The following is a 22,555-nucleotide window of genomic DNA, read 5'->3' as shown; positions in this document are numbered from 1 at the left end:
AAAGCTTTTGCTGCAGTGTGACATTTGTTCAGCTTTCACTCCCAGCTACATCATAAACAGAAGCCTCAAATACTAGACATATATACTAACTTCTTATATTACATGAAGCTTTCTTACTCCTTCTGATACAGGGCTTAGTGACTTGTACTGCACAGCTTGGTACAACTGGCCATAATGAGATGCACATGGGAAGGTTCTTGTCTCCATTATTTGTGGACCTTAATAGAGATTTACCTTCGTCCGTACAGTGAGGGCTGCCGATTTCTACGGCCCATTGGGAAAATGGCCAGTGATCGGTCCTCACTAAATCAAAAAGAAGACTGAACCAAGACAGAGGGTAAAAAAGAAAGACCGATGAGATACAAATTAAAGGGAAGGTATGGGGCAGAAATAAAAGGGAAACTGGTGCGAGTTTAACAGCACACACAAAGCTGTCTGGATATAAAGTAAATATAAAATAATCATGGATGGAGCTGCCTGGGATTGTGTGTCCTTGCTGAGATTTCGGCTCTAGATAACACGCCCCAAAGGGTGTGGACCCTGCTTTTGACACAGGGGGGAGGGGCTTATTCTGAGACCTGTATGCCATTGGTCCATGCAGGCAGCTAAACTGACATTACCTGGGGAAGGTAAGTAGATAAAGACTAGACAGAGAGAAGTTAAAGAATAGCTCTTTGTTTCTTCAGCTCCTCTGCTGTCCCTTCCTTCTTTGGTCTTATTTGTGCCCTTCTTTCTCGTGATGAACAATTTCGATTTCTTTCCTCTTTTTTAGAAAGGAAAACATGATTTCATTGCCCTTTGCCTCTTAGCTGAGTGAAATCGGTATCCACCTGGACAAAAGTATTTTTTTTTTCGTTTTTAAAATAAATATTGAGGCAGTTTAGGATTTTTACCATAGTGTTTCTTTACGTGTGTCTGTACTATTTTTTTAAACCCTGTGATGATGTCAGAAGTTTCTGCAACAATTTGGAGCATGGATCAAACGAGGTGAGTAGAAAAAAGATTAAAAGGTGAGTAAAGATTTGAAAATGGGAGAGAGAATTAAGTGAAACCATACAGTGGTATTTTTGTTACATGTGTTAGAAGGCATATATTTACAGCACAATGTAGCCATACTAGAAAGACCACAGGGAATCAACTATATAGATTTTTCTCAGTTCTATTTTCAGGTGCCTTAGTTGAGCTTTTTGTGTAAAAAAAGTCCAGATGCAGAAATGCTTGCAATTACTGAGACAGAGGCATGAATTTTCTTGCCAAAGTTCACAAACTTAATTAAAGCTAATTTACTTTCTTTGAACATTACAAATCCAAAAAGCTGCAGAGAAGTCTATAGGCGTTTTTTTATATAAAATGTAAGATCACAATCTGAAATATAGAGCAGCTTAGCACTGACAGACTGTTATGTGCGCAGAAAACTCATTAAAAACATCACAATAGAGGTATTACATCAGGGGAAAAAATCAAAAGAAAACAAATCTTAAGGGAAAAAAACTTTAAAAGTAACATCAAAGTAAATATACCAGAAACACTCTTTGAAATAAAGTATAGTACATATATTGAATAAAAGGAGCTGTTTTAAAGTTCTTTTCCTCACAAAAATCCCAAATCTTTAAAAGAAATCTCGTCCTAAGATATGTAGTCAAATCTGAAATAAAATTATGCAACATTTTGTCTTGGTTGCACAAGTCTGCAAACTTGCGATGCAATGTGTAGGTGTGTGAGGAGGGTTAGGGGGATGGGGATTATTTTTCCAAGGAAACCTCAGATGTTGATGGAGGAGGGAAGCTCGTTCAGACTTGTCTGGAAGTGGAGGTATTCCGGACGTGCCCACAGGTGCCGCGAGGGATGAGCCGCAGCGTGTCGGCTCTTGCTCATTGAGAGGCAGCCGGGCGCTCCCTCCTCCTTTAGATTCCTGATACAGACATCTGTAGCTTCTTAAAATAGGCCTTTTTTTCCTTAGTAGAACCTAGAACAAGCAAGGGTGTATTATTGAGATGTTTTAAAAAAAAGTTTCTACGGAGGGAAACCTGGCTCTTCTCAATAAAAAAAAAGACATCCGCTTTTCATTGATGATCCTGAGTTTGTGTCAGTGCTGGTTTTTTTTTTACTTTTAACTCCGATTGTGTGTTTTTGATTCCGATTCTGTAACCAGAGCAAGACAGCCAGAGAACTTTCTCTTCAGAAATGTCCATGAATTCTATCCTTCATTCCACCGGAGTCTGTGTCTTTAACCAATCAGATTTCAGTGGTGTGAAGTGTAAGAGACATGGAGCTCACTCGTCAGGAAGATACTACAGAAAAGCAATGCTGGGGACCCACAGCAGAGAAGAAACGCCTGCCAACTCCCAACAGTCTCTTCACACCGACACCCCCGGACAAAGCTCAGTAACATGCAGCCCACAAAATCCTCCTCTAAAAGTAATGACTTTTAATAATTTCATTATTTCATAAGTATTTTGACTATTAAAATTCGAAACAAACTCAAGCATCATTCCTGACACAAAAAGCACATTTCTTTCAAATGTATCAAGACGCTCTTAATGTATTGAAGCAAACGAAACTACCTACGAAACGCAGACCAAAAAACAGCAGCCTTGAAGACAGTACTTGCTTTGTTGTTTTTAAACAAAAAAATATATATTCTCTTCATACTGTATATTACAAACGAAAATTGTCAAGAAAATGCCCGTGCTTTGTCAGTCACGTCCAGAGTCCAAAATGAATAGACATACAGTACATGTATGACAGCCAGATCAAAAGCTATAGGTTTCTACATGGACATGTTAATCTGTTTAAAAAGTTCTGCAACCACCTGTACAATAAAGCCCAGCTTTGGATCTTTTGTCTTTTGTTTCCATCAAGTTTCTCCTGCAGAAATTTGTGGATACAAATTAAAAACCACAAAGCATAAAGCAAAACGCCAGATTTTGGCCTCAGGTTATGCCTGTAGTTGGGTAACTTTCCCCTGACACCATAATCACACACTCCTGCTTCAATTTGCATAAAATGAAAAGGGGGCTTCAGAAGGCATTTAAATGACAATGGAATGACAGCCCTTCATATGCAATGTAATGTTATACAAGGGCACTAATTCTGTGCTGCCAGATGCCATACATTTTGTTAATAAACTCGTGGGGTAATGATATGGTGTATAGTCTTTTAGTGCAATTAACACAAAGATGATGGATATGATCCTCATTCTATTTGGAACTGCTCCGCCAGTGGATATTTCTAATAAAAGCACAGTTGCAAGCCTTCTCACTCGTAGGGAGCCGATTAAAATGCAAAATGGACACTGAGTTTTAATCATAGCAGGAAAGAGAACATGCTTATTGTTTGTCATTCTAACTGCACAGCTGACTATGCTTTAAATCTCCATATCAATCAAATGAAAAGTTGTAAAGTGTAATTTATATTTACAGTATCGTAAATGTTATAGGAGGAGGAGGGTCTATTCAAAAAGACAAGAATTCCATTATGATTCCAGTTCCTTTTTGAAAAGCTAAATTAAGCTACAAAAGGCCATTTATGTCGAGATTTTCTATTTTCCTTTCTTGTATTAATTAGAGTGATGTCAGTGAGGCGGCTAGAGAAAAAAGTCAATACTACAATTCTTCAATTTCTTTTCTGCTCCAATTACATGAACTGAACTCAGATTAAAGAGGGAGTGTAATGCATTATTTCTCCACCAACAGCTGGGTTGAGATCACCAGAAGAATTTCACTGTAGCCCAATGTCTCATTCAAACTCATTATGCCAGTGCCCATTGCCCACTGAATGAACTAGGTTCAGTTAATCCTATGATCCATGCAGTGATCTCTCCCCCAGGTTCCCCTCCTTTTGAAACAGAACCAAAGTGGAACATAAGCACAGTTACAGGGCACCAGTCATTCTTAAGGTCTGGCAGATATCCAGACTGTTTAAGGCATTCAAACAACATCCCACAGTTTCTTCTCCAGTCTCTGCAGTCTCACCTTTTGCATTACATCACCAGCGCTCAATCAAAAGAGGCATGCCACACTCATCAATCCTTCTGCTACCCCAGGCAATGAAATCTTAGTCACCTGCTGAATCTGCTTACTGAGGTGCAGAGATGCGTGGTACACTATATTAACACCAATGTAATAACAATGCAAAAATAAAATAAACACCACTACAGATTTATTTATTTAATTTGGCTTACTATATATCAAGGCCCAGACTATTGCATGCAAAGAAAAAGACCTCTAAAAAGTTTCAAGGACATTTCAATAAGTAAAGCACACAAGCTTGATTTTTTTCTACATTCAATGATTGGTGTTATATACTATAAGTTAAAGATAAGTATCCAACCGACCACAATATTTAATTAGGTTTTCCAAAATGCTTTAAGATCAAATTACAAAGAAACCCCTTTTACCATAAACACTATTCAATTCATATATTAATGAATGCACTAATAAATGAATGTAATATCATCTTCAGGGAGCTTTTCTTCACTTTTCAACACCTACTAAAACCACATGACTGATATCCAATCAAAAAGTCATGACACCATCACCAAACATCCCTAAGGCCCTGAAACACAAGCTGCTATGAAGGGACCAGATGACACGTGATCATTTTTCAGCTGCACAGCAAACTAAATCCTGAAAGTAAAAAATACAGAAGAACATGACAATCTTTAAATGTCTACAAACAATTTGTCAGACAGGTGGATAGAAGGATGGTGAGACAGATAAAATAGATAAAGCAAATATCAACAGACTGATAGACAAAGTGGATAGAAACACACTAGAAAAGAGAGAGGCTGTTGACCTCTAAGAGTGTCCTGTCCTTAATACTCTCACTGTATAATCTACAGTAGGTTCATCGCTCTTACATGCCTATGATAGGTCCTTAGGTCCCTGCTCATTCTGCAGTACAGCTTCTAACAAAGAATTTAATTAATACAAATAATAATAATTCCTAGAACTTACATATTGGAGCTCTGCATCCCAAAGCTTCCAAAGTGCGTGCAGGCATTTTTTCTCTTCAAAAAATGTTCCAATGCGAGGAAAACAAAAATGCCTGACAAAAGTGGCAGGGCTCTCTCTCTCTCTGATAACTCAAGTACAGCTTCAGAGTTTGGCAATACCCCTTATGAAAGGTTAGAATTGTACATGTTCAGATTGCTCATGGTTTTACCGTTAGACTTTTAAGCTCTCTCTCCATGGTATGCCACGCCACAGTTCATTCTCATGAGGCATCCCAAGACTCAACAGAACACCTAATGCTACTGAGGTTAGGCTGTCCAGCACTACAGTATTTTGTTTGGGCAGGGATGCACTTTTCAGCAATGCCCAGAAATAAGTTTGCAAAGGCTTTTGGAGAGCTAAGTAGAGAGATGCTGTAGCAATACATTCTCATCTTCGATGGGGCCCATCTCACGGCCTGCAGGCTGTTGCAGGCCTCTAAACCAAAGGAAATAAACTCATTTAGTACTTACCTTTTTGTTTGAGGGATATATTATGGTAGGAGGCGAAAAAAGGAGAAACACAATCGGTAAATTTTAAAAGTTTGAAATGTTTGGTGACTGCAGTCACTCTTTGTTAGGTCACATACCTGCTTAATGGTCAAAACCTCATTCAAAGTCAGGGCCGATTTTAAACTCTGGGAAACAGCTACCGCATGGCCTCTGGTCTATTTTCACAGTGCCCTCTTCTGGACTGGAGGGAAGCAGGTCTCCTCATCCCTTTGTATGACTAGTGTTTTAAAGGTAACTACTGTATACTGTACATATAACATACTGCCCTGTCTTTCTTACACCTGAAGAAGGCTCCACGGCTGAATAAACCTATTACTTGTTCCTATACATATAACTATATATTTAAGGAAAATATATGAAACAAACATTTTTGTGATGATGGAGGTATGTTTTAAGTATTGTGTTTTGGTATAATGGGGGTATTTATTAGGTGAAAATGTGAAAAGTGGTAAGGTATCTTTAAGTTTTTAGTCTTTAAGTCTTTAAGTTTAAATTCACTCTGTAAAATGCAAACTCTGTACACTGATAAGTTTCTCACAACTGTCATACATTTTTCAAGGGCTTTGGTCAGCTTAATTAAGATCCCAGAGCTATAATAGGTGGGTTAATTTTTAAACAGAACAAAACAAAACACATTTAACTCTAAAATATTTTAACAGAATTTGAGGGTAAAGTGTAAAAAAATAATGGTACAAAGAAAAAGAATCTGAAAATGAAAGAGGAAAAGGATACACTGCAAAATCATTCATTCAAGACATTGTAACTTTGTGACCTACTGTAACTCACCATTTGAATATAACAGCCATTAGATTAAATACACCTCTCCTAATACACCCCTCCACATACACCTGTGTACTTTGGTGATGTCAGCATGGAGTTGTATGGCTGAAAGTTCTAGATTTCTCTTTTTATATTTTTAAAATTAAACAATTTGCCAGCATGCTCCTCAACAACCTTTTGATATGCTTCCAGGCAGTATGAAAGTAGAGCAACTGTCCGTGCTTGTCCTTGTGTTCAGCCTCTGCCTTGGAGAAGACAAGGGTGAGAAACTAAATCCAATTGCCACTGGCACAGAGGACAGTAGTGTATTCACTGTGTTCAGTCTGAAGCTAAGTGTACTCCTTGGGTAGTTATCCGTCATATGAGTGTCTGAAACGACATAGCTACAGTAACTAGCACTTAAGGAAATGAAGAATCTTGGAAACAGATTGTTTTCTCTTATTTGTTGTAATTAGCTAATTTTCCATCCCCTTTGATCTGTGAACGTCTGACATGTTTTACAGTACTGAAGTTTTAAAATATGAGTGTGGTTCTATGTACAAAATTAGAACACCACACATACACAAAAGGCAACTTGAAAAAACATGCTATACCAAACATTAACACCAAAAAAGGAGACATGGTATCTCAGCAAATTCTAAATGTTTTTAGTCTGGTTATTCTTTCATCTCAGCGTAACATTACTGTACAGTACCTTAATTATATCTAGTTAGCAACCTTCTACAGTATCAGCAGACATTCACAAAAGGATATTGTTATACAGGAAGAATTGTCAATCCTGAAACCTCCTTTCTCACATTTTTGTTGCAGTAGTTAATCTTTCCAAGTCTGTTGTGCAAAAATGAGAGGTAATAGTCCTGATATGCTGAGCATGGCGTTAGTAAAGACTCACATCTCTGCATGTAAGCCCGACCACAAATGCACGGCACAGCAGGAACAGATACATTGTTCTCATATCAACTATGGTTTCCTTATTTCAGATTTTAAATCTTTTAAGCATATCCTTTTTTCACTGGCAGGATGACTTCAAATCCCCTTTTTACTCCACTTCCTTGGTGTTCAAATAAAATCCAACTAATATTTCCCCCAAACTAAACAAGAATGCTTTCATGTGGACATTTCTCTAGTTAGACTTGTACAGAGTGATGTTTATATTAATCTTTGCACAGTATTGTGTTACAGTATGGTAATATAATGGTACTGTATATAACACACTTCATTGCTGGCAGTTTAAGGTGTGTGGATAATGGAAAAGCATAAGACTATCAAAACTGACACACATATGTGTTTACATAAAAAATAAGTCCCTGTCTGATGTAAACATTCTAATTAATACATTTTGTTTTAACTGTAATATCCTTATGAGGAGTGAATGAGAGTCTTTTGCGTTGGAGTTACAGACCTCATGCTTCATGTTAAATATGAACAGTGTGAGTGTGTAATTGGCTGGACATGAATAAGTGGGAGGAGTTTTGTTCTTAAATGTGCTGTAACTGGATGGATGTGAACTACTGGGAGGAGCAGTATGCTTAAATGTGCTGTAACTGGATGGATGTGAGCTAGTGGGAGGAGCATTGTGTTTAAATGTGCTGTAACTGGATGGACATGAACTAGTGGGAGGAGCATTGTGTTTAAATGTGCTCCAACTGGATGGACATGAATTAGTGGGAGGAGCATTGCATTATGTTTAAATGTGCACTCATGTGAAATATTGGGGAACAATTGGCTGAGAGTGTTTGGTGGAGAAAACGTTGGAGAGTTAGTCCAAAAGAACACTAACATCACTAAAAATGAAGCATGATTTTAGTCAATCCATTCGATGGGGGATGGGATGAGTGCCGTCGAGTCAGTGTCAACTCATGGCATCTCTATGGATAGTTCCACCATCACCATAGAGTTTTCATGGCAAGATACAGAAGTAGATTGCCAGGCCTTTCTTCCGCAAGGACAATGTGAGTGTTGTTCCAATTGTCACAGAAATGCGATCCTCCACCGCCAAAACCACCCCATACAGCTGCTGCCCAGTCTGGGTTATTAGAGAACCTGGTGCCCAACATGGGACATGAACCCACTACCCTGAGATTATGAGTCTCATACTCTACCAGCAGAGCTAGTCAGGGCTCCAGTCAATCCCTTACAAACTTGAAAATCTTTATTACAGATTCTTTGCATCATCATAGTATAGTTCCTTTGCCCATGATAAACTTTCCACAATGGGCACAATTTATTTTACACTGCTCCACCATCCTCGACAACTACTGCTGTGTGTGGTTCCAATTTCCAATCCCTTTTTTCAACATCATGAAAATCATCTGTGTCCCTCTTTGATGCATGCTTTATAAAGTCTTGAATTCTTCTAATATTCAGCTTGAAATGGTCTATAATTGTTTTTACCTTTATGAAATCTGAACATTGTTTAATCTGGAAAAGAAAGCTCTAGAATCACCCCAGTAGGTTTTTAATGACTGATTGAACAATTGAAGACCTTCTTTCTGCTAGGAGTAGTAACACCTTCAACCTTCTTCCCTCAGTGGCGGACGATATTGGGGTACACCAGATGGAGCGGATTGCTGAGCTGCTGACCCCCCGTGAATGCCAGGACCTCCACTCTATGCTAACCACCCCTGAGGAGAATATCCTCCAGGAAATAGACAGGCTTTCCCTGGAGAAGAATGACCTGGGTGTCCCAGATCGAGTCCGGAGAGACATCAGTATGGATCAGTCTTGTTTTTTTTATAGTACAAATTCTCGTTATTGTTGGAGATTTTCCAAGTCTAGTTCTCTCTGTTAATGTTTATCAATTTGTTAATTTTTTCAGGTAATAAATTATAGCTAGAACAATATTACACATTCACTGTGCTATTTCATCTGGTTCATATATACAGTAAAACATGGGACTTTGGAGGTTCAGTATAGGTGCACTTTAGTGAACCCTGAGGCACTTATTCAGTTTATCAGATGTTTAAAGACAAACTGACAAGCCTTATAATCTTTTTACAAGTCTCAGCACATGATCAGTAGTCAAACCTACAGAACCATACTGTATGATACCTGAAAGAGTTAACAGTGATTATATCTTTCAGAACAATGAGACATTCTTTTTAACTGATACATCTATGTGCGGAAATTAATAAAAATTAATTTGGGCTTGCAAATGTTGAAGTATCACACCTCACATTATATGGTGTAAGTCCCCAAGCCAGTGCCCAGCTGTGAGAAACTACAGTTACTACTGATAAACTCAAAATAATCCCTTTGGGTTCTTCAGGTCCCTCTTTCAAAGCATCTCTACAAATAAGTGCATCACAGAAGCCCAGGAGTCACTTCTATAGAGCATAATTAGAACAACTCTTTAAGTCAAAGTAATTAGAAACTCCTTACTAATTAAAAATATTGGTTATAACACACTGATATTGTTTTTAAATCTTCTGTTGTTTCCTAAAATACCAGGTCAACATATCAATATTCTTTACAGTCTTGTTTCTTTAATTACCTCACATATTTAAGGGCATAGTCTTTGAAGATGCACAAAAACACAAATCACAAGGAATGCAAGAGAAATCTTGTTTTTTTATTGCCTTGTATAGCCACCAAGTGTTTCAGATTGCTGTCTGACACTACTCTGTGTGCAGGGACAGAGGAGGAGTGTAAGACCATCTTGACAGAATGGCTGGTGACTCATGGAGACCAGATGTACTATGACCACTTATCTAGAGCTCTGCAGCGGAGCGGCAGGACTGACATATCTTTAGGTCAGACTTGTTCCATGTTCTGTTTTGAATACATCATTTTGACAAAGTGGATAGCCAGGGAAATCCAGGTTGCACTGTCAAAGCATCTCCTCTGCCATTTGTATTCACAATACCTTTTGTATGAGAATAAGCGCAGTGCATACCAATCTGTTCTTGATGCTGTAATGAAGGAGGTTAAAAAGCACAGTATGGTACACAGGAGCAACTGTTTTGCAGTGACCAGTGTTTCTAAGATTACAAAATTATGTAGTAATATCATTGTACACTTGAAACTCAGAAGTTAAGTTATGGAAAATCATTGCCCCATGTTTTAAGGTTAAATACCATCAATGGCCAGACTCTCAGGGGTCAATTTAGAACCTTATTATTTTCAAATAATTCAACAAATAACATTCACATATTCATGTAAATATAGCAAGACATCACTAAATAAACAAAAAACAGAATACAAATGACGACTTCTTACATAGTACAATAAGTCACAACACTTACAGTGTAGTTATTGACTTAGTCTACATCCTACTCTAATCTATACCCATCAAATTTAATCTTAGGTTTGCCATCTTTCCCATATTCTTTGAAACTGTAGAGTTCTAAATCTTTCCACTGCCCAGCTTTTCTCAATTCTTAACTAATACGATAAAAAATATTTCAAATCTTGCAAACTAGGTACTAAAGTTGATTCCCAATATTTCAACAGGAGTTACTTTAAAATTGTAATGGAGTATACCACAATCATACCTAATGGGTATCTCAAAGAATGATCATGCAATGTAGCTTGTAATAGGCAGAGTGGTGGGGTTAAATATTACATATCAGAGCAGTGCAGAGCCAGCTCTCTAATTTGTATTAACTTTTCAGGACTCCCAAAAGGAATAAATCCATGAATCACTTTTCCTTTTACTTTAATACATATATCCAAAGTTTTAACATCAATGTATTACTTTTATCCTAGTGTAATACTCATGTTACTTTTATATTGAATTAACAGTAGCAATATCATGTTATATCTACACACTTATTCCATGATTCTGCTGATTTATATTACTTCTACCCAGATCTTCATTCCATTGAATCCCTATGCTTTTCAGAAGAGAATACCTTTATTTATAATAAGATTTTTGGAAACTTTATATAATTTGCCTCTAAGCTTAGACTTAATTTGGGAATCACAAAGTATGTTATCAATTGTCTAAACCTGCCAAAGTAATTTAAATCAAAGCTATGACATATGGTAAATGATTTCCAATTGGAAGGTATTTTAATGTTTCAGTGCTGGTTCAATTTATTTTTTCGTTCTGGAAAAGACATATGGTCCTGTATGAACTGTATACCACTAAGTTCCCATTCTGTTCATGATAGTATTCTATTTTGAATGGAAAAATAAGCATTACCTTATTACAACTGAATTAAAACACATCAGATGCATCCACAATTTCATAATTTAGCAAGCACGAAACAGCCGCTTCACTATAACGATTAGTGTGCACATACATATGCGTATCATTAACTTAAAGATGGAAATATAATCATGCCTCCTGATTGTTTGTCCTAATAATACATTTAGTCTAAATAGTGAAGACCCTATTATGGAACTACAAAGAAATGATTTTATGTATTAGAAAGACATCCATTTTTTTCATAACACACTTCTGTTGGTAGAATTTAGCTAAAAAAGACTGAATTGATACATGCCAGTAGTTGGTTGGTGAGATTTTTTGGGGCACAGGCTAACAGCAGCAATTTTAATCCCAGATTTTAGGCTGATTCCACCTTCAGTTACTGCAGCACTATTCTGAGCACAATCTGGTTCTGCTGCAGTACTGACGAATCCCCCTGGTTGCTTTTCTTCACAGACAGCAAGAGGTGTAAATTAGCTGCCAGTGGATTCGGAACAGTTGACACCAAATTCTGCACAAACCATCTGTTCTGTGCTCAGCACAATTTAAACAGAGAGGCAGAGAAGTGAAGAGACAAGCGCCACAGCACGCACACATTTTCCAATCAGTTCAACACATGGCAGGCAAACAGAGTGCTCCTATTTCATCTGAAGCTACACAAATAAGCATCTATATCCATGTAATTAATAGTGCAGATAACTAACCGGGGACTGGACTGTGTTATAGTGATGTCCTTTAAAAATTTAACTTTCAATATCGTACTTGTAGGTGTGAAATGCAAAACCTTTTTTCTTTGTTTGACCTCATCATTCATATCTACAGAAATACTTTTTTACTCTATACCTAAACCCCTCTGAATATTTCAGTTTAGTGAGATATTTTAACAAACTAGAGTTTTGTTAAAATTGTCAAAATACAAGTGAGAATTTTTGTTTGTGTGTGTGGGACACAAAAAACATTTTCTTCCACATCTTTGAGACAATAGGTCCTTTCCTAAATCCTAAAATTGGTCTCTTCTGTCCTCATCTTACCTGTAATCTGGCCTGCCCAAAGATGAACACTCTAACACTTTCCAGGAATTGTACAGTCATTTTTTTAAAACTACCTGGCCATTATAACTGCCAGCTGCCCAGATAAGATCATGTTCATTCTTCTGAGTCTTGGGGTCAGACTGATTGGAGTCCTATAGCTATTCTTTGTGTAGTATTTAAGATTAGCAATATTAAGAGATGTAGTTATACTCTTGATAGCTTTTCACAAACACTATTTTCCATTGGTATTGAATAAATATTTTAGAAACTGTAAAAAGCTGTATTGGAGCAAAGCATTTAGTTTAGGTGTATATTTATTAAATCTTCATTATTTTAGAAAAGGTATCTGAAACCCATGCTAGTAATGATACTTACTATATTTGCAATACTTTGTAAGCATGACATGCCAAAAATGAAAACCTCTGTATGTTTCTAGAAATGGGGAAAAACATTAATCAGGACAAGAGCCTGAGCTTAAAGAAGTATGTGGAAGACTATCATAAGCATGTGGAGGCTATGCACTCATCCCTGATCGAGCCAGCGACTGACCACACCACAGACAGCCACCGTGCAGCCAGGGACTGTAAGAGAGGTTATTTACTGGATCTGTGAACTTCTTTAGAGAAGCCTGCATATCGAATATGCTTGTACTCTAGTTTGATAATTCAGGTAACACACAAAACCATAGACATCATTTCTGTGGTACAGTATAGTGAGCATCAAATGAAGTGTATCATTCCGTTAGAAAAAATGTTTATATGGATTTTGACTATTGATTCAATCTTTTTGCCAGTCAGTTGCGTTCTCTATGGCATACGCAAAAAATCACCTCCTTACTGAGAGCAGATTGAGCACAAATGAAAAAGTGATTTAAACTGTGTAATGTTGGCTCTAATGAAACTCAAATGGTGGACTGAATCAGCACACTGTTGAGTCTTAATAGCCAGGAATTTCTACCCTGGAAAGACATTACAGGCAAACATGGACTGTCAATGTTGAATCTACCACACATGGTTGAGATGGATGGGGATGTCCGAGTGTAATGTTTTGGGCAGGAGTCTAGACACTACAGAAGGTCATGTGTAATGATTGATGGTAATCTGACTGCACAACGGTAGATTGATCAAATCCTTCATGTGAGCTCATTCTGATGTGACAACATGTCAGTAGGATGCAATGGAACAAGTAAGGGTTTGTTCCATACTAAAATACATTATTCAGCATGGAATAAACCTTTACTTGTTCCTTTGCAGCCTATGCATGCTGACGCAGCCACCTACTGAAACATGTCAGTAGGACAATGTACAAAAATGTGATCAGTATGTCATGGAAGCCTAGACTTGAGCACCAATGAATGATTGTGGGTTGAGCTGGGACAATTTGTGGCATCGAGAGCTTAGAGACCAGTGAACAGGCATATTAGTGTCCAGGCTCTACATTAAGAATTGGACAGAATCCCATAAATCTCCAACACAATGTGAAGCAAGCTCCTAGCTGTAACCCCTTACTGATCATCCCTGTTTATGACAAATTATTCATCAGAAAAATAAATGTAATTATCAGGGCACCTGCTACAAAAAAGACTGTAATGTTTCCAATAATTTTGTGAATGTGTTGGAACATTTATAATTGGTTTTCGTTCAATGCTCAATCTACATATTGATTGAGCTACTACAAAAAAAGAAGCCTGTTCAGGTAAAGTGACTTTTCACACCCCCTTTGGATATTTTAACGTTTTACTGTTAAAATATAGAATCACTATGTATTTTTAATTCGTTTTTTTTTTTGCAATTGATCAACACAAAACAATACCATTCTTAGGATCCCCCTAAATTAATTATAAATATGAAACAGAAACTAAGTGATTGTATAAGGATTTACCTCCTTTTACAATGAAACACTTAAACAGGCTCTGGTGCTAAAAAATGCATTTAGAAGTCACATACTGTAATTTGTTGAATAAAGTCCCCCTGTGTGCAAATAGGGTGTTTCACATATACTTATCTCTGGGAGGTCCCATAGTTGATTAGTACAGTTCCCAACAAAAACTATATCATGAAGATGAAGGAACTTTCAAAGTAAATCTGGGATAGGGTTATTGCAAAGCACCTACTGTATAAGGAAAGGGAATAAGAGCATTTCCAAAACATTACATATCCCTCAAAACACAGTAAAGTCCATTGTTAAAAAATTTAGAAAATATGGTACAACTGTGAAACCGAAGAACTGGGCATCCTCAAAAACTGAGTATCCAGGTGAGAAGAGCACAAGTCAGGGAGGCCACCTGACAAGTGCTGGAAGAGGCCTGTGACAACTCTAAAGGCATAACAGTCTTCCATCGCTGAGATGGGAGAAACTGTGCATATGACAATTGCCTTGGTGCTTCACAAATTTGGGTTTCATGGAAGAGTAACAAAAACTCACATCAAATCTCAATTATACTTTGCCAAAAGGCAGAAGGCAGGTGACAGACTTTTGAGACCAAGCTGAAGAAGATTCTATGTTCTGATAGGACCAAAAATGACCTTTTTGGCCTCAATAATAAGCACTATGTTTATTATAAAGTAACAGTGAACATCATCCTGAGGACACCATCCCTACGGTGAAGCATGGTGGTGGCAGCATCATGCTATGGGGAAGCTTTGCTGCATCAGGACCTGGAAGACACATAAAGATAGAAGGAAAAATGAATGCAGCAATATACAGAGAGATCCTGGATTAAAACCTGCTGCAGTCTGCAAGAGACATGGGACTTGGGAGAAGATTCATCTTCCAATAGTACAATGACCCAAAACATACAGCCAAAGCCACAGTGGTTTAAATAGAAAAACATCAGTGTTCTGGAGTGACACTTTTTGAAGTGTTTTCTGTCAATCAATGGCAAAACCTCCCAGTTAAATACATTATGATTTCATACTGAAACACAGCAAAATGTAAAAAAGTCCAAAAAAGGGGTGAATACTTTGATAGTCACAGTATGTAAAAAAATTGAACAATATTGTCCTTCCCCTCCCCCAGCTTGACTGCAGATTGTGTTATTACACTTTAAAACTGAAGGTACAACATCTATCTGTTTTGAAAGCTCTTGGTATGGACAAAGAAGCTCTGTCACCATCTGTTTACAGGTTTACAATTATAAAATGTTATGTATAAAACACCAGTAACCACAGTCCTCTGGGATTAATGTAGGACTCAATTAGCTTGGTAAGTGTAAAAATTACCCTAGTAACTGCTTTAAACACCAGAGGCTGAAGACACTGAAACATCTGTTTCCAACATGTGTGCTGTAGTTCTGTGCATATTAAGCACTTTAACGGAGGTGAGCTGCAGGCCATCCTGTAACAGAGGTGATCCTTCCTGTTTGCAGTAACCGAGTTGAGCTGGAGTGACCTGGATCTCGTCATCCAGAGGGAACAACTGCCACCTTACAGCAGGCGGTTCCTGGAGGGGGTGTGGCCCCTCATCGCTGGGGTGTTTCTTGGCTTCACTGGGGCCTTCCTCATTGGGGGCGTGACCCTCCTCTTCAGCATTCACATCTCTAAGCGAGACTTTGAGGAGCTCCTCAAGCGGTCCACGCACCACAGGCGATGCCATCACCGCAGCAGTCCGTCTTGTTCAGTTGACAGACACGTGCCTCGAGACGATCTCTCTCTCAAAAGCAGAAACCCAACCGGGAGGTTCAACAGCTTCTTCCCAGCTTTCAGGTTATTCAAGAGGTTCAAACCTCTCACAAGAAAGATATCAGGCCAGGCAGGTTACAGTAAGCTTGGCAACCAGCGTCTCAAGCGTTAACAAAGAAATCAGAACATCAAACAACAAACTCATGTGCTGAATACCATTTCATAGGGCACATCAGTGAAATAAAAGACATTGATTAACAGTTTTCTGCTTGTCTAAGGTCATGTCTTGTACTGATTTTATTATTCCAAGGGAGATCATTTAAAATACTTCTTTTACCTCAAGGCTCGTGGAGAGCTATTTTTCCAAGATAGCTAATCTGTCTAATTTGTATCTACTGTAAGGTACCACTGTTCTGTACTGTAAGTGCCATTGTCCAGTCGAGCAGTTAATGTTATTTGTGATATTATACATTACAACAGCTATTAAGAAGTGTTTTGCGAATTTTCCAAAAACACTATTCACGATCCATTAGAAAGATCCCAACAACTTTAAGACACACAATCGGTGTCAAGCACGTCATGTGAAAGCAGAAAATAATTCTGTAGGATATGACTGACATGAAGAATATTCAAATGTTTATTTTAATTTCCATTGTGTACAGAACACCATTTCCCCACAGGAGTTTCAGCTATTGCTTTATTCTCAGAAGAGCAAATTAAGGAACGTCATTAGGAAACTTCATTTGCAACGAGACATTTAGCAGATCGCTTGCAAAGTGTTAATTATAATTAAAATGGGAGGCTGTCAGAGAAGATAATAAGACTTATTTGAAAGTCAGAACTTTATCCAACATCATTTTTCTTATATGTTTATGTACTAAAAAGTAGTGAAGCATTTACTCTCACATTCTATAATTTACAGACCACTAACATAAAAGTAGATAATGAAGCAGACAAACGTTGTATATTTCATAGAGTATATATACTTAATCACTTCTATATTATTTTAATATCATAACTGAAGCCTTTCAAATGTACTAAAAAACAGTCATATCCCACTGTTCACAACTTGACACAAATCTTCTGCAAATTGGAAACAAACATTGGAGTTTACAAAAAAATATTTTCACTCAGATACCACACAAGCCTTTCATCTCCTTTTTTATTGTGTATCTTAACAACAGCTCTTTCGGCCAAGTGTAACCCATGTAGACTGTATGGTACAAGTAGAAGTTTTCTAAACCTGTACTTTTTATGATGCGCGATGTCGTTCCGGATATGGAAAGGTAATAATAATAATTAAGCAAAGTACAGTAAATCATTATAATAGAAGAATAACCTGTGTGGTTATGGACCATTAGCCTGATCCAGGGTGACGGGGGACGCATCAGGGCCAAGCACAAACACCTGGAGTCCTGTTAGCACTGCTGCTAAATTGTTGCCACTTTCAATTTCCACCAGCAGCAGCCAGGAGATGCACTTCGCCTGCCCGCTTCTCCTCCACAGCTCATTAGCAGGCCTAGTCCTCCCTGTGCAGGGGGAGACTGCAGAGTGATCATTTGGTCCACAGTCACCAGGCAATTCAAAGAGCTAATAACCATGACAATGTGCAAAGATGACGGGAGAAGTCTGGCTACAACAGCCTGTGACGTGGAATCCCTCCATTAAGCCAAGAAAGAAGCCAAGGCAAAGGGATGTGCCCTGATTTTGAGGTTTTGGATTTTCTTCAGGCTTCTGTGTATCGTTACAACGATTTCAGAAAGGTCAAACATGCTTATTTTCCATATGGAAGATGAAAAAAGATGACAAGCTCCCTAGTTCAGGAACCAGTGGACACAGCCAGAAATTACACTGTTTAAAACTACGAACAGGAGGCGCTTCTTTACCCAAGGGGCTGTGCGAGTCTGGAACAAGTTGCCCAGCCATGCTGCTGAAGCTGATACCCTGGCGTCTTTCAAGAAACGGATGGATGAGATCCTACGATCAATTAACTACAAACGACCAAACAGGCCACCCTCATTCGTAACCATTCTTAGGTTCTGCCGAGATCTAATTTGATCCTCTAGATTTTTGTTTGTTCTGTCAGCAAAGCTATGATCTGATTGTTTTCAAGTACCAAGATGCCCGTTATTCTTAAGCTGTTGTAAATGGGGTGGTTTTCACCTTTAAAAGAATTTGCGAATACACTTTAGGATAAACTGGTTTAATGAGATCCCCCCTACCCCCTCCCCACCAAGCGCATGGAATTGAAGAATATTAGCAGCATGTTTGATATCTCTCGCAGTAACAGACCTGGAACTGAAGGATGTCAAATCCTTGAGCTGGCTGTATCGCTACTCTGGGGGTTCTCTCCACACAAGTTATTTTTTATTTTTAATTCTTGCTTTCAATTCCTCCTTTAATTGAACTAATTGCTTCATTATACCAATCCTACCTAATGTGCTTCTGAAATCAGACAGCTTGGATTTATAGTGTGCTAAGCAGCAATTAGAGACAATTAGTTCATAAATCAACAACTAAACAAATCATATTGCATTGCAAGCCAAGCGTTGTGCTGGCGACAGCAGGGGGCCAGGGGGTTAGGGGCTTCAACACAGCCCTGAGATGCTGTTTTAATAAAAGAGTGTCTCAGAATAACCGCGTCTGAGGTGCAGAGTTGTATTTGAACTGACGGACTCTCGTGGAGGTGACTAATCGACACCTGACCACAGACAGAGATGCTAATTGAACTACTAAACAAATGCATTTCACAGTCAAATTAATCCAGGCTTTTTCAATCCATTCTAATACTCACCTACTGTATACTGGGGAGAAAACCAACCAGAGAAAGTACCGTATAACACAAACCCTATCAAATTAGATGTTTCTGTTAATCAGCACAATCTAATATGAAGGGATTCAAAGCAAATTCATTTTCTGTGACCTCACTGTCTTAATTGTAAATGATATCAATTCTAAGTCAGTGCAGGTAGCAGACATTCTAGGGCAACTGAAATGGAAGGAGAGCAGAGAAGGAGATCGCTGGGTAGTTCTAATGAAAAGTGTCAGGCGCTGCCTTTCAAACAGTGGAGAGAACAGTGTCTATACTGACGGGGCCTTTCTCTGTCTTCACGCACCCCAGCTGGCTCTTGACCTTCTTGTTGGAGGCGATGATGACGAGGGGGCTGACGGCCGCATACAGAGAGGCGAAGAAGATCCGCAGGTCAGAGATGAGGGAGGTGCTCAAGGTCTGAGTGACGGTCAGTGTATATACCCACAGGCCATTGTCGATGCCATAGAAGAGCACGTACAATGTCACCAGGGTCACCACTGTCTTGGCCGCCCGGGACTCTGCCGACTCCTTCTGTGTCCGTTTGGCACTGCGGAGGCCCTTCACCTGCTGGCTGTGACGGTACAGGAAGAGCAGGATGAAGAGGCTGGCCGCCACCATGAGGAATATGGGCACCGCGTCTCTTGCCACCTGCACTGCCCCGACGGCATTCTTCCACGTGCTGGAGGGGAAATTCACAATGCAGAACTCTATGTTGATACCGTACTGCGTGCGGGTCGAGTTGTCGCCAGAGCTCACGGCGAAGGCCAGGGCAGCGGAGCTCAGCCAAGAGTTCAGTATCCACAGGAAGACGAAGACGCCCCCCAGGTACCGAGGAGCGTGCGACTTGATGCTGTACCCCCGGGATCCGGGGGGGACAATGCTGATGCACTGAAAGGTGCTCAGCACGAAAGTGAGCCAGATGGAGAGGGACCGGGACGTCCTGTAGATGAAGATGATGGTCTTGCAGCCGGTGTTGTTGAAGACATACAAGACGCCGAAAGCTGCCAGCGCCTCAAAGGAGCAGCGAACCGCAGCCACCAGCAGGTTGACGGCGGCGAGGTGCAGAACGATGGCGTCGGCCGGCATGAGCTTGCGTTCACTGCGCATGATGTGGCAGAAGGCCCAGATCACCGCCAGGTTCCCGGGGACCCCCACCACCACTAAAAACAGGTATAGCATCCCCCTGATGACCACCTGGGGATCCATGGATAAGGTCAGAAAAGCAATATAACCAATATAACCGAGGAGAGGAATCTGTAGAAAAGAGATGTAATAAAAGAGGTCTTCCTTCTATAATTGCCATAATCTTTACATGGATAACTATTTTGATGTTTTTATGAAACATGTTTTGCAATTGACCCATGAGTAATGTTTAGAAAAATAACATTTACAACTTCGATATCTTACAATAGCATTTTCCTACAAATAAGCCATTTCAACTGCAAAGTTTGTAATGAGTACTGTATCTTTACAGTAACAATTTCCATTGTTTTACACTATAGCTTTCTTAAACAGTTGGAGAATATTGACCTTAAACTGAACAAAACTGCAGTTGCTACATATGAGAAATAAAACAGTGTAAGTCAGTTGTAAAAAAAGCTAACGGTCATATTCAGCAGTTTCATCCTGTCTTTATTAATACTTCCATGAGGCACTTTCCTAGAACACACACATTATGCAAACTTCCATGCACAAAATGAATGCAATACTATAGCAGCAAGATATTTTTGCTGTTGCTTTTGTTGGAGAAGACCTTGTAGCTTTCACAATATTATACCTATTGTGCCTAAGAATTAGCTCCATAACCTGGCGATCATAACTGGATTTAATCTTATGCTTGAAACAAGTAGGAGACTGCCATGATATCAGAGGGAATTTCTTTGGTTTCTAGTCATTACTACATATTCATGCAAAATGGTATTAAGCCCCATTAGTACAGTAAATGAATGCAACATTTACTATTTCAGCTAAGCAAACATGAGATGCTTATCTCTCATCATTCGCCGTTACACCTATGTATACAGCTTCCAGATATTTATCCTAGCAGAAGAAATAATTTAGATGATCTGAAAGCCTCACCTGCCCAGGTAGAGTAAGAGGGATGCAGTCTTGCTCTCATCCCAGGTTAATCACTATTTACAGTATTTATACCACTATACCCCTAGAATGAGAGGTAGAAGAGATACAGTCCAGTGAGCTAAGATCCGTACCTCCCACCTGAGGGCAGTCATGAAATCTGCATTGGGTGTACAAGCAGAAATTCCTAAGAGAGTAAGAATCCCCAGAGGTGCAGGACAGAAAAATGGTAATAAGACTTGGGATCACATGGCCAATGGGAAAATGGTGGGTGGCACTGATCTACAGACTGTGAGGCAATGCTAGATGATGCATTACAATCTTCTGTTTTGCTCACAGAACCCAAATGCATTTTCTGTAGCACTGCAGGGATGTGCCTTGATTCCTGACCGAATTCTTTACCTGCTTCAGGAATTACAGAAGAATTTCTAAAACAAACCTATTACGGAGTGACAAACAGACCCTCTACTTGCCTGCTAATCATTTCAGTGGACACAGGCATTAAACAATTCCTAGACAATGTAGTTTCTGAAATTCCTTATAAATTCAGTTCAAGACACAAGGGAGTTGGCTATCAGCATTTAACAACAGAAAGATGTTTTGCTCATCTGCATGAGTCAGTTTCAATAATAGTAAAGTAATTCTGTTCTGTGAATATACTAAAAATGATAGTTTCCAAAAAATGATAAGTGCGTTTGGTCTCAAGTGTGTGTTTAGTATCATTTGATGCTTTTAATTGCTTCCTTTTTATTTCTAACATCACTCATTACTGTGGTAGCAATTGAGCAGAGTGCACTTCAGCTTATATTGGCGTTCTAGCCTTTGTCAAGTCTTATTCCAATCAATACGTATGGATCTGGAAATAAAGTTCACATTTCTTCTTGATAAAGATGTGCTAGTTTTTTAAGCACGTAAAATTCCAGGCTTTGTTGCATGCTGCCTGTTTCCCTTTGGGATAAATGAGCCGTTTTGTCAAAGATTTTAGTTGTATGCTTCTATAAATAGAAAAGAGATTGTATTAAATAGAGACACTGCACTCTTGTGGCGATATGTGTGTACAATATGCAGTGCTAAGGAGTTGAAAAGAAAGAACTGCAATAATGAAGGTGTAGATACAGTACATCTAGGACAAGACTAGATATGGATACAAATTACTTCTGTAAACTGATAGAACACAAAAAAAAATCCTGTAGGTACACATACAACCTTGGCACAACACGAAGTGAAAACTCCTTTCAGCTACAGTACACTCTTTCCAAGACTAAAGTACACTTGCTTTTTACTTTGAACAAATTCTGGATCTTTGTCTCTGTTCCTGACTTTTTTCTCCTATTTTAGAAGTAGTTGAGCCAACATAACTACTTAAAGAGAAAGTTTGTATCCATTAAGGTTAGACAAGAACATCAGTATTTTAGGGGCAGTGAAAAAATGATCATGTACAGTACATTCCTAGCAAAAACCCTGTGGTTTCATTAGGGGATCGACATGGTCTGCTATTTTTCTCACCCAAAAGGTACGTTTTACACCTTAGTACTGAAGTTTAAAGTTCAAATGTCACTTTAATCACTTTAAGTACTG

General features: G+C 38.8%; 2 protein-coding genes across 3 annotated transcripts; one reads left to right on the top strand and one right to left on the bottom strand.

The window, feature by feature from the left end:
- Positions 1-660: 660 nt before the first annotated feature.
- On the top strand, positions 661-16,345 carry LOC148658666 (transmembrane and death domain protein 1-like). Of its 2 annotated transcripts, XM_088640134.1 has the most exons (5): positions 661-6,547; positions 8,818-8,997; positions 9,919-10,038; positions 12,906-13,052; positions 15,837-16,345. In XM_088640134.1, the coding sequence occupies exons 1-5, from the start codon at positions 6,469-6,471 to the stop codon at positions 16,259-16,261; spliced, it is 951 nt and encodes a 316-aa protein (XP_088496260.1). In that variant the 5' UTR covers positions 661-6,468; the 3' UTR covers positions 16,262-16,345. The 2 variants fall into 2 exon arrangements, with proteins under 2 accessions (XP_088496260.1, XP_088496261.1); XM_088640135.1 differs by lacking the exon at positions 12,906-13,052.
- A 2,673-nt stretch (positions 16,346-19,018) lies between these two features.
- Positions 19,019-20,158, bottom strand: ora2 (olfactory receptor class A related 2). Its single transcript, XM_088641956.1, has one exon. The coding sequence runs from the start codon at positions 20,105-20,107 to the stop codon at positions 19,148-19,150; it is 960 nt and encodes a 319-aa protein (XP_088498082.1). The 5' UTR covers positions 20,108-20,158; the 3' UTR covers positions 19,019-19,147.
- Between the last annotated feature and the right edge of the window lie 2,397 nt (positions 20,159-22,555).

The sequence above is a fragment of the Lepisosteus platostomus genome, chromosome 7 (genome assembly GCF_059453375.1).
Source record: "Lepisosteus platostomus isolate fLepPlt1 chromosome 7, fLepPlt1.hap1, whole genome shotgun sequence".
NCBI classification, from domain to species: Eukaryota; Metazoa; Chordata; class Actinopteri; order Semionotiformes; family Lepisosteidae; genus Lepisosteus; species Lepisosteus platostomus.
This window is presented reverse-complemented; position numbering and strand designations above follow the sequence as displayed.

What these genes read in the sequence shown, in the direction of transcription:
- LOC148658666 (XM_088640134.1), top strand. Translation starts at nt 6,469, where the DNA reads ATGCTTCCAGGCAGTATGAAAGTAGAGCAACTGTCCGTGCTTGTCCTT. An exon ending in CAGGACTGACATATCTTTAG is followed by an intron (nt 10,039 to 12,905) that starts GTCAGACTTGTT and finishes GTATGTTTCTAG; the next exon opens with AAATGGGGAAAAACATTAAT. An exon ending in CCACCGTGCAGCCAGGGACT is followed by an intron (nt 13,053 to 15,836) that starts GTAAGAGAGGTT and finishes TCCTGTTTGCAG; the next exon opens with TAACCGAGTTGAGCTGGAGT.
- ora2 (XM_088641956.1), bottom strand. Translation starts at nt 20,107, where the DNA reads ATGGATCCCCAGGTGGTCATCAGGGGGATGCTATACCTGTTTTTAGTG.